The sequence below is a fragment of the Schistocerca americana genome, chromosome 2, assembly GCF_021461395.2.
Source record: "Schistocerca americana isolate TAMUIC-IGC-003095 chromosome 2, iqSchAmer2.1, whole genome shotgun sequence".
NCBI classification, from domain to species: Eukaryota; Metazoa; Arthropoda; class Insecta; order Orthoptera; family Acrididae; genus Schistocerca; species Schistocerca americana.
The window spans coordinates 775,945,695-775,968,488 of record NC_060120.1 but is presented as its reverse complement, the minus strand read 5'-3'; the positions used below and the strand labels follow the sequence as shown (position 1 = coordinate 775,968,488).

At 41.6% G+C, this 22,794-nt stretch overlaps 1 protein-coding gene across 1 annotated transcript; it reads left to right on the top strand.

Annotated features, from left to right (window-relative positions):
• Nucleotides 1–4,887: 4,887 nt before the first annotated feature.
• Nucleotides 4,888–5,502, top strand: LOC124594421 (gustatory receptor 68a-like). Its single transcript, XM_047132791.1, has one exon. The coding sequence runs from the start codon at nucleotides 4,888–4,890 to the stop codon at nucleotides 5,500–5,502; it is 615 nt and encodes a 204-aa protein (XP_046988747.1).
• The last annotated feature ends 17,292 nt before the right edge of the window (nucleotides 5,503–22,794 follow it).

Below are 22,794 nucleotides of genomic sequence, written 5' to 3'. Positions count from 1 at the left end.
CATCTCCTCCTGCTCCCTTCTCTCTCGACGTCATCACCCCTAACTCAATAGGAGATTGCTAGTTCTTAACCCATCACAGATAGTATGTGTTCCACATTTAGTTGAAATAGATACAGGGATTAAATGGAGCATTTTACTAGTGGCTTTGTCTACGTACACACACGTCACGTATATTTCACATATATTTAACGTATTTCACACATATTTGTACACATAGTTCACCTGCACCTCTAGCGAATTTCGCCCTGGAGTTTCGTTTTCACGCAGCTCAATGTTTGTGACGTCATATCTCCTGAACTATTTGCCGTTAAATGATATAATTTTGCTGGTAGATTCAGCGGCATATGTGGATACTGTCTTTTAAATGTTTTGCGAATGTAGTTACTATCCAAGAAAAGTTAATAAATTTAAACATCACCCATGATGCGGCTATTTATAGCTTCAGATATCCTGAATCATGTGTTGAAGAATGACATAATTTTGTAAGTACATTTAGGAGGCATACGTGAATACAGTCTGTAAAATATGTTGGGAATAGTATTAGTAGCAAAGATGTAATACACTGACGAGCCAAAACATTATGATCATCTGCTTAATAGCTTGTTATCCATCTCAGGAACGCAACACAGAACCGGTTCTGCCTACCATCGATTATGTAATTTGTTGGTAGGTTTGTGGAGGTCTGTGGAATCAGATGTCCACACAGAAATCATGTACTTCTCGTAAACAATGGGCCGTGATTTGTGTAACTGCTCATAGCGCCCGATAGCGACCCAGAAGAGTTCCATCGGATTCACATAAGACAAATTTGGTGGTCAAGGCATCAACGTCATTTCACTATCATGGTCTTCAAACCACTGTGGAACGAGTTCGAGACATGGACAATTATATTGCTGTAATATGACATCACCGTCGGGGAAAACATCAAGCACGAAGGGATGCTGTGTAGGGGATGTTTCCCATAGCAATTGCCCCATGACCCTACGCCCGTGGCACGGGCATGTTTGGAGCCTCCTTTCGCCTCGACGACAGCATTTGTGAGGACGACCATCGACGTGATGTTGTAAGAAACATGATTCATCCGAAGAGCCGACACGTTTCCAATGAATCACGGTCGAATCCCGTGCCCACTGCAGTCGTAATTGTCGATGTTGTTGGGTCAATATGGGCACACGTAGGGGTCGTTTGCTGCGGAGTTCCGTGTTCAACAATGTACCACTATCAAAGTGTTCCGAAACAGTTGTGGGTGCCCAGCATCATGCTCTTTCGGCAGAGAGACCACAGATCATCATCTATCCTATTTTACGAACGGACAAGTCTCCGTACCCCACGTCCATGAAAAGTCCTGGACGTCTACCTACATAGCGCCTAGTGGCAGTTTCACTACGACTTAGTGTAGATGCTCACGATAGTAGTACGTGAATATTTGATCAGCTTTGCTGTTTTTGAGATTCTCGTTCATAGCCATTCGTGCTAATAATCTGCCCTTTTTCAGAGTTGCTTATCTCAGTGGATATCCTTATTTGCAGCCCATATCTTCGCCTCCGCTCCGCTTACATACACTATGTGATCAAATGTATCCGGACACCTGGCTGAAAATGATTTACAAGTTCATGGCGCCCTCCATCGGTAATGTTGGAGTTCAATACGGTGTTGGCCCACACTCAGCCTTGATGACAGCCTCCACTCTCGCAGGCATACGTTCAATCATGTGCCGGAAGGGATACAAGGGATACAAGCCCCCTCCATGAAAAACACGACCACACCATGACACCACCATCTTCGAATTTTACTGTTGGCACTACACGCGCTGGCAGATGACGTTCACCGGGCATTCGCCATACTCACACCCTGCCATCGGATCGCTACATTGTGTACCGTGATTCGTCTCTCCGCACAACGTTTTTCCACTGTTCAGTCGTCCAATGTTTACGCTGCTTTCACCAAGCGAGGCGTCGTTTGGCATTTACCGGCGTGGCGTGTGGCTTATGAGCAGCCGCTCGACTATGAAATCCAATTTTTCTCACCTCCCACCTAACTTTCATAGTGCTTGCATTGGATCGTGATACAGTTTGGAATTCCTGTGTGATGGTCTCGATAGATGTCTGCCTATTATACATTACGGCCCTCTTCAACTGTCGGCGGTCTCTTTCACTCAACAGACGAGGTCGACCTGTACGTGTCCCTTCATGTGTCCACTTCACTTTCCATTTGAAACGGTGGACCTAGGGATGTTTAGGAGTGTGGAAATCTCGCATACAGACGTATGACACAAGTGACACCCAATCACTTGACCACGTTCGAAGTCCGTGAGTTCCGTGGAGCGTTCCATTCTGCTCTCTCACGATGTCTAATGACTACTGAGGTCGCTGATATGGAGTAGGTGGCAGTAGGTGGCAGCACAATGCACCTAATACGAAAAACGTATGTTTTGGGGGTGTCCGGATACTTTTCATCACTTATCTTAACGCCTCACGTGCTCGCAATACCATCAGGTGGCATCCGGAGTCGCGGTGAGCAGTGGCCATAACGATTTGGTCGTTTAGTGTAAATTTAGCCTTCAACGCATCTGATTGTTTATGACGTCATATGTTTTAAACCATGTGTCGCACAATTATATTAATTTCGCTGGTACATTTAGTTGAGGATGCGAACACCGTCTGCAAAATGTGTCGCCAATACCGTTAGTAATAAAGATGTAATAAATTAAAACGTCATGCCTCATGCTGCATGACCAGTGAAGATGTAGGGGTTGCCAGTGATTAAAGTTTCCTAAAGGTTTGAAACAACGTGTATAGTTTGTTGCATGTCATTAAGTGCGCTCATTTTCAAATACTGTTTGATAGTAAGTGGTTCTTGCCATAAAAGCGTTTCTTACCAGACAGTAAGTAATATGTGTACAAAGTTTGGTTAGAATTGGTGCAGTGGTCTAGGAGGAGATTTGGAACATTCATATATACATATTTTATAACATGTATGAATTTATGTGTCAATACGATATTATGATCGAACATAGTTTTGTTTCGCCACCAAAACTTGCTGTAAGACAGTGCCCTGGTCCTTTGAGGGGTTGAAGGATGCATAGGGGAAACGAAATGAATCTGGAAATTTATTCCACTGGAAAGTAGCATCATTTTAATCCTTTCGTAGTTAGTGATAAACGTATGTTCCATAAAGTAATAGACAGTTATGAGGGTTAAACGACTACGTCACATGTCCATTTGATGCTACAATCTAGCAGAAACCTATCGGAACTTACAGAAGAAATATTACTGACCATGGACAGGATATGCAGAAATATATGAGCGATCAAGAGTGGGCGGCATATGTTTACAGCTGTTACAGTGCACCTGTTTCATGAAAATCGCGTAAATCGGTATTTAAATTGTAAGAATGCTTGACGTGGGCAGTTATGTGTCCTTACACATTATAGACACTGTTTTGAAACGTTTCTACCCCTCTCAGTAATTTTAATGATCTATATGCCATTTGTAGTTAATGGAACGTATATTCTTCATAGAATGTAGAAAAACTGTTATTTGACAAGTCAAAGAAATCTTCAAATTATATACTGAAAACGTGTATGTGATATTTCATGGTTTTCATTGTCATGAGATTAAATGTGTTTTGGTAGTGACCTTCATACTTTCTGCATATTTACTATCCTGATAAAATCCCTCTACAAACAGAAATTTAACTTTGAAAACCTTAGGTTCAAATGAAAATGTGACCCTTGTTATATCAGTATACCACGACAATGATTTTGAAAACTTGCCAGTGAAAGTAAGAATACTGATCATGCCGCAAATAAGTTTTTTACCTGTTATTTTTTTTAAATACATTTACAATACGTTACAATCATTAACATGTTAACAGATTGTATTCAGATTATGTGTTTTTTTATTATTTGTAATTTTAATTTTATTTATTGATTGAAAGAGTGTGATTCTAGTGATAAAACAACTTAGCAGCGGTCAGTAGAAAATACAAGTCACGTATTGTGCAATGAACTGTTCGTATTTGCAGACCTGAGGAACAACGATAGGAGCTGACACATGCAATCGATAGAAACGTCCAGTTGGTTTTCAATTTAATGAGAACGTGTTCAAACCATCAGCAAATGAAGTCGTCAGTCTAAACAGATGCTTCTAGGGATAAGCAAATACATTGAACTGGGCTTTAAAGGTAGGAATGTATGGCCCTGACTCGTCAGACGTTAGCAAATTCAAATAGAGTGAGAACCGTGTGAACTGTGGCAAAGAGAAATCATTTTAGCTTACTTTTTACTTACACACTAAAAGAAAAAGAGTTCTACTTGTCAAGATTTGTGTGTACCTTACAAAAGACATGACTTATTTTCGTGTCATCCTTCAACCATTGTTATTAATTTGGCAAATATTAGGATTAGCGCCACTGAGATTTCAAACAAAGGCGGAAACTTGTCACAGTTCACGGAAGAGTTTATTCGACAAGAAGTCGAAGATTATTCCTTACCTCTGGTTCATATTCACCCTGCTCATGGCTTTAGCGCTTTCATACAGTCGTATTCGTTTGTATTTCCGAGTTTTTGAACTTGCACCGATAACGTATCTCGCGTCGGATTTGATGGGGAGAATGAAACTGCTGCTAATGTTCGGGACGTGTGCCTTTAGTCGACACCACTGGCTAATATCGTTCACTGAAGCACTCAATTTCGCAGATTCGCGTCTGCTGAGTAGTAAAGGAGGACATGCAAAGAGTCTGGTAGGTCTCCTTTTCGTTATTCACTGTCTGATGGTGTTTGTCGTCGGATTCATAACCTCTAAACGTTACAGCGAGGCACATGTAATTTTTTTCTACGTTGCCGAAGAGTTCTTCCACGGGACAGCGACATTACAGTTCGTCGGGATGGTGCTGGAGTTGCGAGAAAGGTTCTGCAGCCTCAACGCTGACCTCCGGTCGTTGCTGCCTCTGTCTGGTGACCCTACGATGTGGCGGCCAATGGTCGGCCCATCGAGGCGTGTGGCACCAGCCGGGAGACTGCGGCAGCTGCGAAAAGCTCAAATGGCGCTCTCGCACGCCGCCGAGTTCCTACAGAGCTACTTCGGCCTGCCGATGGCTTTCAACGTCGCGTATTGCCTGTGCAGCGCCTTGTGCAGCGCCTACGAAATCCTCATGCAGCTCGTCAGGCCGCACTGGATCGTCGAGTTCTCGTACAGCGAATCGTCAGCCGTCTCGGGGCTCTGGGCGGCCTACCACTCGCTGAACATCCTGTTGGTGTGTCTGAGCTGCTCTGCCACCGCAGACGAGGCGGCTGCCTGCGGCTTGTTTCTCTTGAGGGCCTCAGTGATGTCCGACCGCCGATGCGCCGAACTGGAGGCCTTCTTGCGGCTCACTCTCCACAGTCCACCACTCCGGTTCACCGCTGCCGGATTCGTCACTCTTGACCGCCGACTCTTGGTTTCTGCGCTCGCTGCGATAGTGACGTACCTCGTCATATTGGGACAGCTCTCCTCCAAGTAGTTATGGAAAACTGAGTACGAGTGGTCGCATATATATATATATATATATATATATATATATATATATATATATATATATATATGTTACGAAAAGGTACGGCCAAACTTTCAGGAAACATTCCTCACACACAAAGAAAGACAATATGTTATGTGGACATGTGTCCGGAAACGCTTACTTTACATGTTAGAGCTCATTTTATTACTTCTCTTCAAATCACATTAATCATGGAATGGAAACACACAGCAACAGAACGTACCAGCGTGACTTCAAACACTTTGTTACAGGAAATGTTCAAAATGTCCTCCGTTAGCGAGGATACATGCATCCACCCTCCGTCGCATAGAATCCCTGATGCGCTGATGCAGTCCTGGAGAATGGCGTATTGTATCACAGCCGTCCACAATACGAGCACGAAGAGTCTCTACATTTGGTACCGGGGTTGCGTAGACATGAGCTTTCAAATGCCCCCATAAATGAAAGTCAAGAGGGTTGAGGTCAGGAGAGCGTGGAGGCCATGGAATTGGTACGCCTCTACCAATCTATCGGTCACCGAATCTGTTGTTGAGAAGCGTACGAACACTTCGACTGAAATGTGCAGGAGCTCCATCGCGCATGAACCACATGTTCTGACGTACTTGTAAAGGCATATGTTCTAGCAGCACAGGTAGAGTATCCCGTATGAAATCGTGATAACGTGCTCCATTGAGCGTGGGTGGACGAAACTAAAATGAGCTCTAACGTGGAAAGTAAGCGTTTCCGGACACATGTCCACACAACATATTTTCTTTCTTTGTGTGTGAGGAATGTTTCCTGATATATATATATATATATATATATATATATATATATATAGGTGTGTGTGTGTGTGTGTGTGTGTGTGTGTGTGTGTGTGTGTGTGTGTGTGCTTGCATGACGATCTCTGCCGAAGCTGCTATACACTGAGGTGGCGTTAAGGCGTGGGCTAGTGATATTCACATGTCCAGACGGCGGTAGTTTCGAGTACACTGGCCGCGAGGGGTAGCCGCGTGGTCCTGGGCACCTTGCCACAGTTCATGCGGCTCCCTCCGTCGGAGGTTCGAATCCTCCCTCAGGCATGGGTGTGTGTTGTCCTTAGCGTAAGATAATTTAAGCTTGATTAAGTAGTTTTTAAGCCTAGGGACCGATAACCGTGGCAGTTTGGTCCCATAGGAACTTACCACAAATATCCACAATTTCTAGTACACCAAGTTAAAAGGCCAGTGCACTGGCGGAGCTGTCATTTGTACATAAATGACTCATATGAATATGTTTCCGATGTGATTATGGTTGCACGACGGGAGTTAACTGACTTTGAAAGCGGAATGGTAGTAGAGCTAGACATATGGGACATTCTATTACAGAAATCGTTACGCTATTCAGTATTTCGAGATTCACAGAGTCAAGAGTGTGCCGAGAACAGCAAATTTCAGACATTAATCCTACCAATAACAACGCAATGGTCTTCACTTAACAACCGAGGGCAGTGGCGTTTGCGTAGAGTTGCCAGTGTTAACAGTAACACTGCCTGAAATAACAGCAGAAATCAATATGGATCGTATGATGACGTATCCGTTAGGACAGTGCAGCGAAATTTGCCATTAATGAATTATGGCAGCAGACGACCGATGTGAATGCCTTTGCTAAAAGCGCAACATTACCTGGGCTTGTGACCATATCGGTTGGGCCCTAGGCGCTTGGGCATATCTGGCCAGATGAGACGCAGTTTCAGTTGATAAGAGCTGATAATAGGATTCGAATGTGGCTCAGACTCCACAAAGCCATGGAGCCAGGTTGTCAACAGGGCGCTGTGCAAGCTGGTAGTGGCTCCATAATGGTGTGGGCTGTGTTTACATGAAATGGAATGCGTCCTCTGGTCCAGCTGAACCAGTCACTGACTGGAAACTGTTTTGTTCGACTTCTCGGAGACCATTTGCAGTCCTTCATGGACTTCATGTTCCAAAACGAAGACGGTTTTTTTTTTTTTTTTTTTTTTTTTAATGAATGGCAACGCACCACGTTACTGGGCCACAATTGTTCGCGATTGCTTTGTAGACTATTCTGGACAATTCGAAGGAATGATTTGGCTACCCAGATCGCCTGAACTAGGATGTAATCGAGAGGCAAGTTCGTGTATAAACTCCTGCATCGGGAAAACTTTCGCAGTTACGGACGGCTGTAGATGCAGCAGGTTAAAAACAGTTTTTTCCTTGTGACTTCGTCGTAAAATTATCTTTCTGCATTTATTATTGCTTTTTATGTACTCTGTAGTCTCAAGGTACTTCCCTCGCTGTTAGCAGAGCTTGAGGTCGAAAAACGTGATTATACTCACACCATTCACATCTTTACCTAACTCCTAACATATCTTCTGTAACCCTGTCTCTCTCTCCCTCACACATAACACACACACACAAACACACACAGACATGAAAATGGAAGCGTATTTTAAAATATCCCAATTGCCAGGTTGGCAATACTTACAACCCACATGGAAAACAAATGATTACATGATAATACATTAACACTGTCCTGAGTGCTGAAAAGGAGAAACAGCGGTAGCAATTTCTATGAATGCGGTAAAGTGCAAAGAATGTAAATGCAGCAAACGGGAGACTGGGTTCCTAAAAGCAGAATAAATGCGAAGCGTGAAAGTAGAACCAAATTTTTGCAACCAATGATGGAAATACTTGCAGAATATGTAAAAAGAATTAATAAACCGCAAAATAAAAAAATTACACAAGAAATAAGCAGGGAAAAATAGTTTTTAATGTAAAAGTATCGAACTGCAGGATTGTATTATGCAAAGTGTATTTGCAGAGTCACCACTGATGATCATCTGTATATAAAAGTGAAACACATCTGGTATCAAACTCTCTTAAATTTCAATACAATTATCTCGAAAAAACAAATCATAAATGATATTTGTTAGTTAGCCTAAGTGGGGGTTGAACAATCAGTAGCATTGATCACACACCAAAGTTGTTATATGTTAAGGTGGTCAACTGGGCAAGACTCTACAATTTCCTCTCACTCTGGTAACACCATTATAATCGTGTTATTAAAGTCACCCATGGAACAAAGCGAAATCTCATGCATTCTGCTAAACATTGTGGCCAAAATGAAAATCCTACATTGTGTATGACATAAGTTATTGGTATAGTAACTGTCACTGTCCTCTAGAATGATGGACTCTAATGAAAGTTGATACATAGGTGTGGTGCACTGTCAACTCCTTGCACTGTCAACTCCTCACTTAACACTAACAAAACATAGTCTCTATATCTGTTGAGTAACTCAAAATCGACAGTGCTACATATTTTCATTTTGAATCACACATCTCAGAGTTCCTTAACTTAGCACATCATGTGTCTAGTTAATTTAATGTTCTGGTATTCTCCTTTTCAGTGAAGAACTTTTACTGTGTTTTAATAATTGTAATCCATACTGCGATATTCAGGTTAAGCCTATGAATGTTACTATGAATTAACAATCGTGATTATTGAGCTAATGTATAGATCAAAATAGAATTTATTTATATACTGTACTCACTAAATTTAATTACTTTTGCTGTTGATGAAGCTATTTCAGAGGATAAAAACGTTATAAAAATTTGTATACAAGTGTTTTCATATATAAAACGCAGTGAGAATGTGATGAGCCATGTGGAAAAGATTAAGAGCTACAAAAAACATCTTAGGTTTGCAAATAAAGAGTGAGAGCAGTAACACAAAGCACTGCAAAAAATCCTTTCAGTTACTACAAATTTTAAAGAGCAAATGAATTAAATTTCTTTGAAGTATGAATAATACATAAGTACATCTATTTGAAGTGTATTACACCACAGAACTGAAAAAAAAAGAAAGTAAAATAAGAACAGGCAAGATAAGGAAAATAGTCTCTTATATCATCCTAGGAAAATAGTGTAAGAATGTCATCTTTCAAGATTCATTACTCATATATTTCTTCAAAGTTAATTATTTTCACTTTCACTAGATATATTTCTGTTGTTAACACAGAATCATTTGTCAGCACTTACATTTACTCGCATTTTAATCTTCATCTTTTTATTTGCTTACACTTTTCATTCTACTAGTGAATGATAATTTATATATACAATAAAAAATTAAACAGTGCGTCACGTATCTAACTGACTAAACATTTCTTACTTAATTATTATTTCAAAATAACATGTTCTTCTAGAGAATTTAGCAGATAATTTTATATGCACTACTCCAAACAAATTGTGATAATATTTTCTTGTTTTCAGAGGATAGTTGTTGGGTCACTAACTTTATTGAAAGATTTAAATTTTTAGGATTATAACGAGTAATCAATTCATAAATGTAAAGATGGTACATGACCTTCTTACTCATCCAAACATTCGACATTTGTGCATACACATCATAACAGTCACACACTGTAACTCATACTAAAAGAAAATTGTCAGCAGAGTCAAAAGCATCAGTTTTTACTTAAACAGTTTTTAATTAAAACTAGAAGCTGAGGAATGTATTTCATTTACAATAAATAGTGCAAAACTTCGGACTGGTTTTAATACACGACAAGTTTCTAGTATGATATTGTATAAATATTGAGTAATAATATCTTACAAACAGTTTGTTTTAGTGTTGTTATAATCAAAACCTCTTTTTCAAACCTTTCCATTATTAAGCGCGAAACACAGTGTGGGGAAGAAAAATTCACTTCATTAAGGTACTGGAATTATCACTTCTCGGTTCTCGAGTTCAACACCAGAAAAAGATTTACATTAATAATGTTTTGCTTCCTCAGAAAAATTTGATATGCTTCTACAATTGTATAATTATAAAATATGAAGAAATCTTCAGAAAGTAACATGAACCAATGAAAGTAAAAATTATTACTACTTATATTCAAGAAACAATAAGTTTGTAGCTCATAAATGTCTCTACCACATTATAGCTCAAACTTTAAGGGTACTTATAGTTAAAAAAATACTTTCTTCATATTATCAGTGAAGATAATGATCTTGCCAGTAGATGGCATTAGTTATAAAGCTGTAGCTTGCACACCATAGCTTGTTCTCATTTTTTGTGCTATAGCTTACTTCTCTATTCAATCAAATTTTCCTTCAGAATGGAAAAAGGTGGAAAATAAACTTGGTGACCATGTTCAGTAATTTGAATGATCACATTGAGACATTCAGAATCTTCAAATTGTATGTGATTTATATATATAGTCACAAACTTATTATTTAGAAGTTATTGACATTTTAACTGTTATTATTTGTGTATGTAAAACTGTGTTAAAGAGAAAAAAATTAATTCATTTACATTATTCATTTTGAGAATCAATGCAAAATACTGATTTCTGTGAATGGTCATAGGGGAAATATAGAATGATGTTTACTATGAATGTGGTTGTTAGTTACTGCGCCCATTTTATACTTTTCAAACGCAATTTATATATCTCTCAAAATCAGTTGATTGGCAGCGAAGGAGTATGTGGAAAACTAACTACATAGGAGGAAATGGATGATGGACATATACGAAGAGATCAGGGAATATCTCACACGTTACTAAAGGGGTTGACATATCGGTATATACACACTAAATAACTGAAGACACTGTGTGTAAGTGCTACTCTGAGCTGAAGAGATTGCTGTAAGAAATGAAATCATGGTAAATGATATCAAACGAGTCAGAAGAGTGATATCCAAAAAAATCGTTGAATCCCACACTGTCCATCTCAAAATCTGTCACCATTAGTTACTAGCTGGTGGAAAGGCTCACAAGAGTACATCCACTGCTCTATGTATCCTTCTCAACTCAAAATCTTTCACTCAGTCTCTTAGTCCTTTTCGATGAGTAAGATTTATTTCGTTGCAGTCACTATGTGGCCCAAATATTCAATCTGTTGTCCTTGCTGGGCTAAAACAAAGTGATAGGTGTTTCAGCTGCTGGAATGTTCCTGCACAGCATGTCAGCAAATTACCCTGCTCTCAATTTTACACACAGCATGGCTGAATAATGATATGTCATGCCTTGTGATGTATCGTTTATATTAGCGATTGGAAAGACCTGATATTGTGATGCTGATAGATTTCTTTTGGCTTTAGTGGAAATGGAGCGATTTCTCTGATGTCCAAAAGGGAATGATCGCTAGATTTCGGTCTAAGTCTGAGAGTTGTTCGCATGCCTCCACGGCTAAAGTAACATTGCCTGGCAAAATGGGACTATCCAAAATCGGTGCCTAGACAACTGTGGTATACTACAGGCCATACATAACAGGAGGGAACTACGGCTGCAGAGATGTATATGGACAAAGAGAGGTGCAACTACTGAGCAACTATCCTTGGGGGCCATGTCCACACCCATATGCAGTTAGTTTTTCCTCAGCATGATGTTATCTATCAGCAGGATAATGCAATGTTTAATACAGCTCGCAGTAAACATGCATGGTTCAAAGACCACCACGTTGAGTCTACTGTACTCCCCTGGCCACCAGCCTCCCCAGATTTAAACTCACTCCCGAATCTGTAGGACCACTTCGACTGAGAAACCTAGTGCAGCTGGTCCACATCCATACCTTCCGTAACCTCACTGACTCTTTTGCAGTCCACACTGCAAAAGGAGGTTCGCGTTTGTGGCATTAATGTGGCTGGATGGTGTAGTTCTGCGTGTTGACGGCAACACGTATCGACATATTAAGATACATTTTCTTTCGTGGGATTCGGAGTAAATTGGCCCACAATGTTTCATAGAAACTATAAAAATAAGGCTGCCAACTCAATCTCTGGTCGAGTGTGTGCTGTATGACCTAACTAATACACCTTAAATACTTGAAAGTCTGTTCCTGCAAGTGATTCGACTCTGTTTCGTCAAAAAGTTTGATTGTTCGTGGGAAGTAATCAATACAATTTTGTGATCACCCAGCAGCATTGCAGTTATTCGAATATTTCGAGTAAACATGCATGCAGTTGCTGTTGAGTTGTCACACAGATACCACTCTGTAGGGGACAATATCACTTTAGAACCACAGTAACATGAGTTTTAAAAAATCACTGCTCGGCTGAATTCAAGGTCAAATAACAATCCAACATTGAGATGTTTACTTCGACTTGACGTTAGAGTGAAAACGTATTGAAAATTATATGCTCTCCTGCTGAGACGTCTTCGTCAGGAGATACTGCATAACATCATCTGGGAATAAGAAAATAAAACGATATACAGCATGCACACACACAGTGCATACATATATGCACAACAACAATGTTGACACTTACACGATAGTTACTTGGGTGGAGCCTAACGTTTCCTGTTAACGCACTAGTTGCAAATTGCAAACTGAAATCACTACTTGCATACAGGGTGATTTAGTTGCTCCTACCGATATCGTTTTATGCAACCACAAACGCCAGAAAAATGTTGTTTCCAAGTTCGCTCTGGAGATGTGAGGTACATTGTCAAAATGTCACAGAGTAACTTATTTAGTATACAAAGACATGTTAGGCCTATTGTACAAATTTTATTTTTAATTTGCTTTAACACATTAATGTGGCAAATAACGTATTATACTTTTCATTTGGTTATATACTTCAGTGTTTAATTGTTGGTAAGGCAGGTACCAGGTTCGCCAGGTTAGCCGAGAGTGCTAATGCGCTGCTTCCTGGACTTGGATAGGCGCGCTGGCCCCAGTTCGAATCCGCCCGGCGGCTTAACGACGGAGGCCAGCCAGCCTGGATGTGGTATTTAGGTGGTTTTCCACATCCCACTAGGTGAATACCGGGCTGGGGCCCACATCCCGCCTCAGTTACATGGCTTGCAGACATCTGAACACATTCGCACTATTCCATGGATTACAGTACACACAGACAGTTGGGGTACACTAATTCCGTCCCGGGGGGTACAGGGTTGCGGCAGGAGGGGCATCCAGTCACCCCTTAAATTAACCATGCCAAATCCGATTAACCATGCGCACCCTCCATCCTTGCGGGAAAAGGCACAAGCAAAAGAGAGAAAAAAAGAAGGTGGGTGCCAGGTTGAGATTCATTGGGAGAGTCCTTAGAAAATGTAGTCCATCAACAAAGGAGATGGCTTACAAAACATTCGTTCGACCTATACTTGAGTATTGCTCATCAGTGTAGGATGTAGGATCCATACCAGGTTGGGTTGACAAAGGAGATAGAGAAGATCCAAAGAAGAGCGACGCGTTTCGTCACAGGGTTATTTGGTAAGCGTGATAGCATTACGGAGATTTTTAGCAAACTCAAGTGGCAGACTCCGCAAGATAGGCGCTCTGCATCGTGGTGTAGCTTGCTGCGCGGTTTCGAGAGGGTGCGTTTCTGGATGAGGTATCGAATATATTGCTTCTCCCTACATATACCTCCCGAGGAGATCACGAATATAAAATTAGAGAGATTCGAGCATGCACAGAGGCTTTCCGGCAGTCGTTCTTCCCCTCGAACCACACACCACTGGAACAGGAAAGGGAGGTAATGACGGTGGCACGTAAAGTGCCCTCCATCACACACCGTTAGTTGGTTTGCGGAGTATAAATGTAGATGTTGTTACTTCCACGCTTTCAATTTGATACCTCCCGTTAATTTCATTGTTTCAGATGGAGAAACACAGTTTATAAGACAACGTTTCCTAACCATCTACAACAGATTATTGATACAAACAAAGATTGTGGACTCTTCGATTAGTAAGGCAAAAGCAATAAAGATTAACTACTATAAACTGAATAAACTTACAGAGACATAAAAAACACCACACAAGAATGGCGACATTTGGGTAACTGTGGCGGATATAAGGTATATCTTGGTTTAACTCATTGCCAATCCTCACATGTATTTTTTACAGTATGATTCCGTTTGCTAACAGTTTGCCAAATCTCTAAGAAAGAATCTCTAATCTCCTGTCTGGATACCGTTCCTGATACATAACTCTGGGTTGCATAAAATGACTATAAACGACAGTGGTAGAAGCAACTGATTATTTTCGCAATGCAGTGTGGGTAACTTCATCAAACAAGTGTGTGATTGATTATTTACGCAATGCAGTGTGGGTAACTTCATCAAAGAAATGTGTGATGGATGTGTTGCAGTTACATGTAAAGGAGGAACCTAAGTTAAAATCTTTGTTAGAATAGAAAATTATGTTTATGAAATGCACCTGCCACCACAGCTCTATATGGAACCCACCACAACAAATACGACTAATCCAGTTGCACTACACCGATCACACGTCTTTATTCACTTTTTAGGCGGACGACGGTCGAACAAGAAGGTTATGAATATATAATTAACAACTTTGCGCTTTTTATTCGCGAACTGAGTTCTAGCAGTGTTGAATCCATGCATTTTTTGATAAGCAGTTCTGAACGTTGGTTTATTATTATCTCAAGAATCATCTCGCTCTGATGACGCCAAAATGTCTCCATTACGTGGAGTAACTTCATATTTCTTCAGGTTCCTGGGAAAAATGCACCTTGGCTAACAGACGAACTAAAACAGCTGGCGAATCTCGAGACACTGCACATCGGTCATACAAACTATGTCCCACATTGAAAATCATATTGCAAACGCAAAAGAATCAGTGCGGCTGAAAAACTCAGGCATGCCCATACATTAACCAACAACAGAAGTAGACCATCTGTTCTATGGAAAAACATGCATAATCTTGGTATAGGCAAAGTAAAAGTTTCAGGTGATCCCATGGCTCCAGCCGATGAGCTGAGCCGGGACTTCACACTGCCTGCAACCACAATTGAAATAAAAACGAAAAAGAGTGTCGTAGATTACTTGATGGGGACAAATAGCTGTAGCGACGAAATTTCTATCTGAAGCATGTTACTTGCAATACAGTCAAAAAAGTCATTATGTGCATCAGATCAGCATTTACTGGTCACGATGGCTCACAGTCCAAATGATGTAGTTTCTTACTGACTCAGCACTGCCTGCTATAACACTTATCATCAACCACTCCTTAAACACAAGTGTTTTTATCTGAGATCTGTAAACAGGGACTAGTTAAGTCACTACGCTTCCACAGCATGCTCTGATTACCGACCTATTAGTATTCTTCCAGCATTGTCTAAGGCCCTAGAATATATAGTCACTGACCAGCTAACTCCCTACCGTTTACAGTCTCATCTTCATATTTTGTTATATATTTGTTACTGGTATTCAGCCGGTTGTTTGTTGTGGTTTCATTTTGCTATAAAAACCTATAACAGGCATTTGTTAGAATAGTAGGCACTAAGACCGTAAGTTTTAAATTTATAATATAGAATTACTTACAGTCTGTTAAAGTGAACAGAACCCTGCGGTTCGTCATAAATATACTTGAAAATGTATGCAAAAATGTTACACAATATCATTGTTCACTTGAAGATAAGACTGTAAACTCTGAAAACTCGTCATGGTAAGAAATAACTGTTTTTATTCGAACTTTCATTATCATAAACAGTCGCATTTCCTTACAACAGTCCAACATGGACGAAATAGGGTTACTAGATGAATATCAACCAACTTTCCATAAACATTGCAGCACAACATCTGCCTTAATAAAAGTAACAAATGACCTTAAGCTTGCAATAGATGCCCAAGAGCCATTTATGGTGTGCTTCTTAGACTTCAGGAAAGAGTTTCAAATGTCGACTTCAATATCTTACTTGCAAAACTTAGCAGCCTAAATTTCTCATCATGTGCAGTGCATTGGTTTCTCTCACACCCGGCGTCTGGACAGAAATGCTTCATGTCTGACACCATAAAGTTCACTGAACACAGGTAGTATGAGGCTTTCCTTAGGATTCAGTATTAGGTCCTATTCTCTTTTTATTGTATGTAAATGATGAGTTATCAGTTTTGTCCTACTGCAAATAGCACATGTATCTTATGACCTCCAGTTGTATCTAAGTGAAAACCAGTACATCTGAAGACAGCTATGGAGAATCACAGTACCGACCTCTGTGCACTACCCAAATTCTCGCAGGATATAGGGTTAATGCTCAACCCCTTCAAAACAAAGGCTGTACTGTTTGGTAATTTTAGGCTTAATAGTCGAAATAGGAGACTCCCTACCATCTTAGCGCTATATGGGAAAAATATCAACTTCTCTCTTCACCAAAGGATATAGGGTTAACGCTCAACCCATCCAAAAACAAAGTGGTACTGTTTGGTAATTTTTGCCTCTTTAGGCAAAAGGGGAATCTCTCTCATCTTAATTCTATATGGGACGAATATCAATTTCTCTTCTTCAGCAAAGAACCTAGGAGTAGCAATAGATGAAAATCTATGTTATCTTGCAAGGTCTTTTTCAGGAAAGCTCACGGTTACGAATGTCTATCGTCGTTAGATCTGTGATGTTCCACTTTCTGATCACATTTCAGCACCATATGCACAGCTGTCCTAGCTGCGTGCAGACAAGCGTAGAGATTTCCATACCTTCTGTTTTCTCTACTGTCTTATGAAAGTACACTGTTCCCCATCTCTCTTCTCGATCTTAACGCTCTTGTCTTAACAACACGACAGAAACATCCGCTTCCGTCAGAACAAAATCCTCTCTGTCCCACTCCATCGTTGAGCCACTTTCTCGAAATCCGTCTCAGTAGCAGGAACCCAACGCTGGAGTAACCTCCTGCATTATATTAGACAACTGAAAAACATGTCCAGCTTCAGAAGGCAGATAATGACATATCTACTAGAGCAACAATAATGATTACTATTGTTCCTGTGTGCACTCGCTACCATTGCAAATCCTTCTTTCCAACCACGTCGTCCTTATTTCCCTGTATTCTTACTTAGTGCATCTCTTTAAATTTTATTTCCCCAGAATTTGCTATATCAAAAAAACATCTATTTTGTACACTTACAAATTCTTTTCATAGCTGCCATTAATAATTATTATTATTATTGTCATTCTTATTATTATTGCTATTAGCACTACTATTAGTTGCAGTAGCTGCAAAAGTACTCTCAGTACTTATTAATTAGTTCATAAATAGTATTATTTACTCACATTGCCGCTTCGGACACTCAAATCGTTTTAATATTATTTGCTCTATTAGAACTATTATTTCTTATGTGTCTATGTTGTAAAAATGGTTCTGTACATGTAAGAGAGGGTCTGACGGCTGTGATCAGATCAGCTTAAATAAGTAAATATGTCAGAATCATTCTAAGTATATCTTCATATTGAAATGTAATACAGGATCTTTCTCCCAGAACTACACGCAGTAAACAAATTTCAGTGTCCAGTTAATGACTTCATCTGCTCAGTAATCGGCAAAATGTAGAAACAAATAAAAAAAGGGAAGAAATTCCTGGTTCTATAGAAGGAAGCAACAATACAATTAAAAGTATGGCTAGCATCCCTTATATAGGTATCATTTGTCAAAAAATAGCAAACCTACTTACCTACTTAAGTCACATAAAGTGAAAGCCGCTTTCTCCTGAGCAACAAACTACAACAGAAATTAGTGCACACATTAAACAATGATAAACAAAATCACATGTAAAACTTGCTCCAGCCACTACATAGGACCAACTGATAGAAACGTCCAAATTAAATTCATTGAACATATCAAATTTTACAAACCTACCCAGTTCACAAAATCAGCAACACATATAAAAAGAACGCTGCACACTCATCCAAAAACAGAAGGAGATCTTAAGATACTCCACCACTTCCAAAAATCACATACAGTGGATTTAATGGAGGAGCTGGATATTTTTGTACATCACAAAAAGAGAAAGAATTCTTAATGATAAACTACACTCCTGGAAATTGAAATAAGAACACCGTGAATTCATTGTCCCAGGAAGAGGAAACTTTATTGACACATTCCTGGGGTCAGATACATCACATGATCACACTGACAGAACCACAGGCACATAGACACAGGCAACAGAGCATGCACAATGTCGGCACTAGTACATTGTATATCCACCTTTCGCAGCAATGCAGGCTGCTATTCTCCCATGGAGACGATTGTAGAGAGGCTGGATGTAGTCCTGTGGAACGGCTTGCCATGCCATTTCCACCTGGCGCCTCAGTTGGACCAGCGTTCGAGCTGGACGTGCAGACCGCGTGAGACGACGCTTCATCCAGTCCCAAACATGCTCAATGGGGGACAGATCCGGAGATCTTGCTGGCCAGAGTAGTTGACTTACACCTTCTAGAGCACGTTGGGTGGCACGGGATACATGCGGACGTGCATTGTCCTGTTGGAACAGCAAGTTCCCTTGCCGGTCTAGGAATGGTAGAACGATGGGTTCGATGACGGTTTGGATGTACCGTGCACTATTCAGTGTCCCCTCGACGATCACCAGTGGTGTACGGCCAGTGTAGGAGATCGCTCCCCACACCATGATGCCGGGTGTTGGCCCTGTGTGCCTCGGTCGTATGCAGTCCTGATTGTGGCGCTCACCTGCACGGCGCCAAACACGCATACGACCATCATTGGCACCAAGGCAGAAGCGACTCTCATCGCTGAAGACGACACGTCTCCATTCGTCCCTTCATTCACGCCTGTCGCGACACCACTGGAGGCGGGTTGCACGATGTTGGGGCGTGAGCGGAAGACGGCCTAACAGTGTGCGGGACCGTAGCCCAGCTTCATGGAGACGGTTGCGAATGGTCCTCGCCGATACCCCAGGAGCAACAGTGTCCCTAATTTGCTGGGAAGTGGCGGTGCAGTCCCCTACGGCACTGCGCAGGATCCTACGGTCTTGGCGTGCATCCGTGCGTCGCTGCGGTCCGGTCCCAGGTCGACGGGCACGTGCACCTTCCGCCAACCACTGGCGACAACATCGATGTACTGTGGAGACCTCACGCCCCACGTGTTGAGCAATTCGGCGGTACGTCCACCCGGCCTCCCGCATGCCCACTATGCGCCCTCGCTCAAAGTCCGTCAACTGCACATACGGTTCACGTCCACGCTGTCGCGGCATGCTACCAGTGTTAAAGACTGCGATGGAGCTCCGTATGGCACGGCAAACTGGTTGACACTGACGGCAGCGGTGCACAAATGCTGCGCAGCTAGCGCCATTCGACGGCCAACACCGCGGTTCCTGGTGTGTCCGCTGTGCCGTGCGTGTGATCATTGCTTGTACAGCCCTCTCGCAGTGTCTGGAGCAAGTATGGTGGGTCTGACACACCGGTGTCAATGTGTTCTTTTTTCCATTTCCAGGAGTGTAGATAGGGAATCAGTTAATTTTTTAAATGTTTCTACTGCATGTGATAACAGCAGTAATTTCCATAAATATGTTCAGTTCCTCGTAGATTCTACTCAACAATCACAACAAAACATCATATAAACGTAATCAATAACGTAACAGTCAATATCCCGAGCGATGTAGCGCAGTGGTTAATACAATGGACTCGCATTTGGGAGGTCAATGGCTCAAACCCGCGTCCGGCCATCAGATTTAGCTTTTCTGTGAGTCCCCTAAATTGCTCTAGACAAATACTGGAATGGTTCCTTTAAAAGGGCATGGCCAGTTTCCTTCTCTGTTATTGACACAATCCGAACTTGTGCTTGTCTCTAATGACCTTGATGTCGACAGGACGTTAAACCCAATCTTCCTTCTTTATTAACGCTCAATAATGCTAAAACAAATTTTATAACTGAGAGCCTTATGTAAATAATGTAATCCACAGAAAATGTATCACCCATAAGTGCATACAAACTTTCTGTGAAACTGTACTGTCAGAATATGTGTGTAACATGTTTGGAGTACAAAAACAAAACAGTTTAAGTAATGACCTGCGTGTTTGTGATATTCTGTGTAATGGAGAAGACACAATACTTGAAAGCAGACAGGCAAAAATATTGTTTGTAACAGTAGCATATAAAAAATTCGAAGATTTATTTTATCCAGTTTTCCGATTGCAGCAGGGTTTCAAAACGACAACTGCAGTGGAAGAGCGGCAGAAAATCACACATGTAAACAACACAAAAAATGTTTATGTTAACAAATGTACCTGAAAATGAGAATAAATTCTGGAAACAAGTTGTGCTAAGCATGAAAAACATACGCTGTTGCTGTCTGATGTAGTTCAAGGCAACCTAAGAAAAAGAGTTTCTTTTCGATTGAAGTAGATTTTTTATCAATTGCGGCGATAAACTACTGTAGGCAGCCCAAACATTTGCACATGTTTCCAAATATCAGTTATTGTGTCTATTATAACAAGCAAAATGACGTGTAACTTCAGTTATTGTTGCCTTTGATGAGTTCCATTTATCATGAAAAGGCTTCTTTGAAATCTGCTTTTCATATTCTCCTCTCTTTATAAGTTAGTTACCATATTAGAAAATATTTATTTGACAGGAAAGGATATGAGTAAACGTTCTACAGATTTTTCAGTATGATAACAATTATGTTATCCAGAAATTAATTTTTTGTACAATTATTGAACTACAAAGATACGCATTAATAACACAGAATATTTTTATATTTCAGTTACTATTTTTAACTTGAAGTTCTGCTTATACCTCACGAAGTTCCTTGTTAGTTTGAAAACGCTGCTGTCTTATCCACTTATCAGCTCGGGGAAAAGCTTGTTGTCGTCCGTAGCGACAGACTTGGGTCTCTGACCCCTTCAACATGTACACCATTTTGATTTTCTCTGAATTTTCGATACTTTTCACGCACGACACCATTACCCATAAAGCTTTCTCCATACACTCGACTTATTCTTCGAAGAATTTCTGATGCACTATTCCTTTCTGCTATCAGGAAATGATTGTTTCGCATTTCTCACTTTGCGGGAGAGTCAGTTCAAGCGGCTCTGACAGTGCTTGTGGTGCTTGTCTGGCGTTTGTACTATGCGATCGGAAGTTGAAAAAAAAACAAAAAACAAAAAAAACGATGGCCTTCGTATTACAGTACAAATCTTAATTCAGTCCGTAGACATTAAAAAGTGACTGACAAAAAATCAAGGGAAAGGTTTGTCGCGTTCGAAGATTTACCTTGTATGACATCAGAACGTTGCGGCTAGGTGTCGACGTGTGGCGCTGGCGTTGACTCAGTATTGAGTAGTCTGCTACAGAGAGGAGGATAGTGAATAAGGCTGCTTGTCACAAGTTACCCTACTTTTAAGATGGATAAATAAGCAGTGCAAGACGCATGGCCTACAGTAGATTAGACAAAAAACCGGGTTTCCGAGGGCGACATTGTTCAGAGCGAATCTTCAGTATCTGCCAATCGCGCAACTAAGCATTTATTAGAAGATACGGGAAAGACTTCTGTATAACCGAATATATCGAACTGTTGGTGGCACAACCCCCCTCCCCCCTCGCCCCCCCCCCCCTTTACATCAAGCAGGATTTTGTGCGACTCGAAGGTACTGCCAGCAAGTTCTCGCCCTAACGCCATTTATAGAAGCAGGTTTCCAAAAGAGAGAGAAAACTTCAGTGACATTTATTGATCTCACAGCAGCGTAAGACATAATGTGACTGGATGGATAAATACACTCCTGGAAATGGAAAAAAGAACACATTGACACCGGTGTGTCAGACCCACCATACTTGCTCCAGACACTGCGAGAGGGCTGTACAAGCAATGATCACACGCACGGCACAGCGGACACACCAGGAACCGCGGTGTTGGCCGTCGAATGGCGCTAGCTGCGCAGCATTTGTGCACCGCCGCCGTCAGTATCAGCCAGTTTGCCGTGGCATACGGAGCTCCATCGCAGTCTTTAACGCTGGTAGCATGCCGCGACAGCGTGGACGTGAACCGTATGTGCAGTTGACGGACTTTGAGCGAGGGCGTATAGTGGGCATGCGGGAGGCCGGGTGGACGTACCGCCGAATTGCTCAACACGTGGGGCGTGAGGTCTCCACAGTACATCGATGTTGTCGCCAGTGGTCGGCGGAAGGTGCACGTGCCCGTCGACCTGGGACCGGACCGCAGCGACGCACGGATGCACGCCAAGACCGTAGGATCCTACGCAGTGCCGTAGGGGACCGCACCGCCACTTCCCAGCAAATTAGGGACACTGTTGCTCCTGGGGTATCGGCGAGGACCATTCGCAACCGTCTCCATGAAGCTGGGCTACGGTCCCGCACACCGTTAGGCCGTCTTCCGCTCACGCCCCAACATCGTGCAGCCCGTCTCCAGTGGTGTCGCGACAGGCGTGAATGGAGGAACGAATGGAGACGTGTCGTCTTCAGCGATGAGAGTCGCTTCTGCCTTGGTGCCAATGATGGTCGTATGCGTGTTTGGCGCCGTGCAGGTGAGCGCCACAATCAGGACTGCATACGACCGAGGCACACAGGGCCAACACC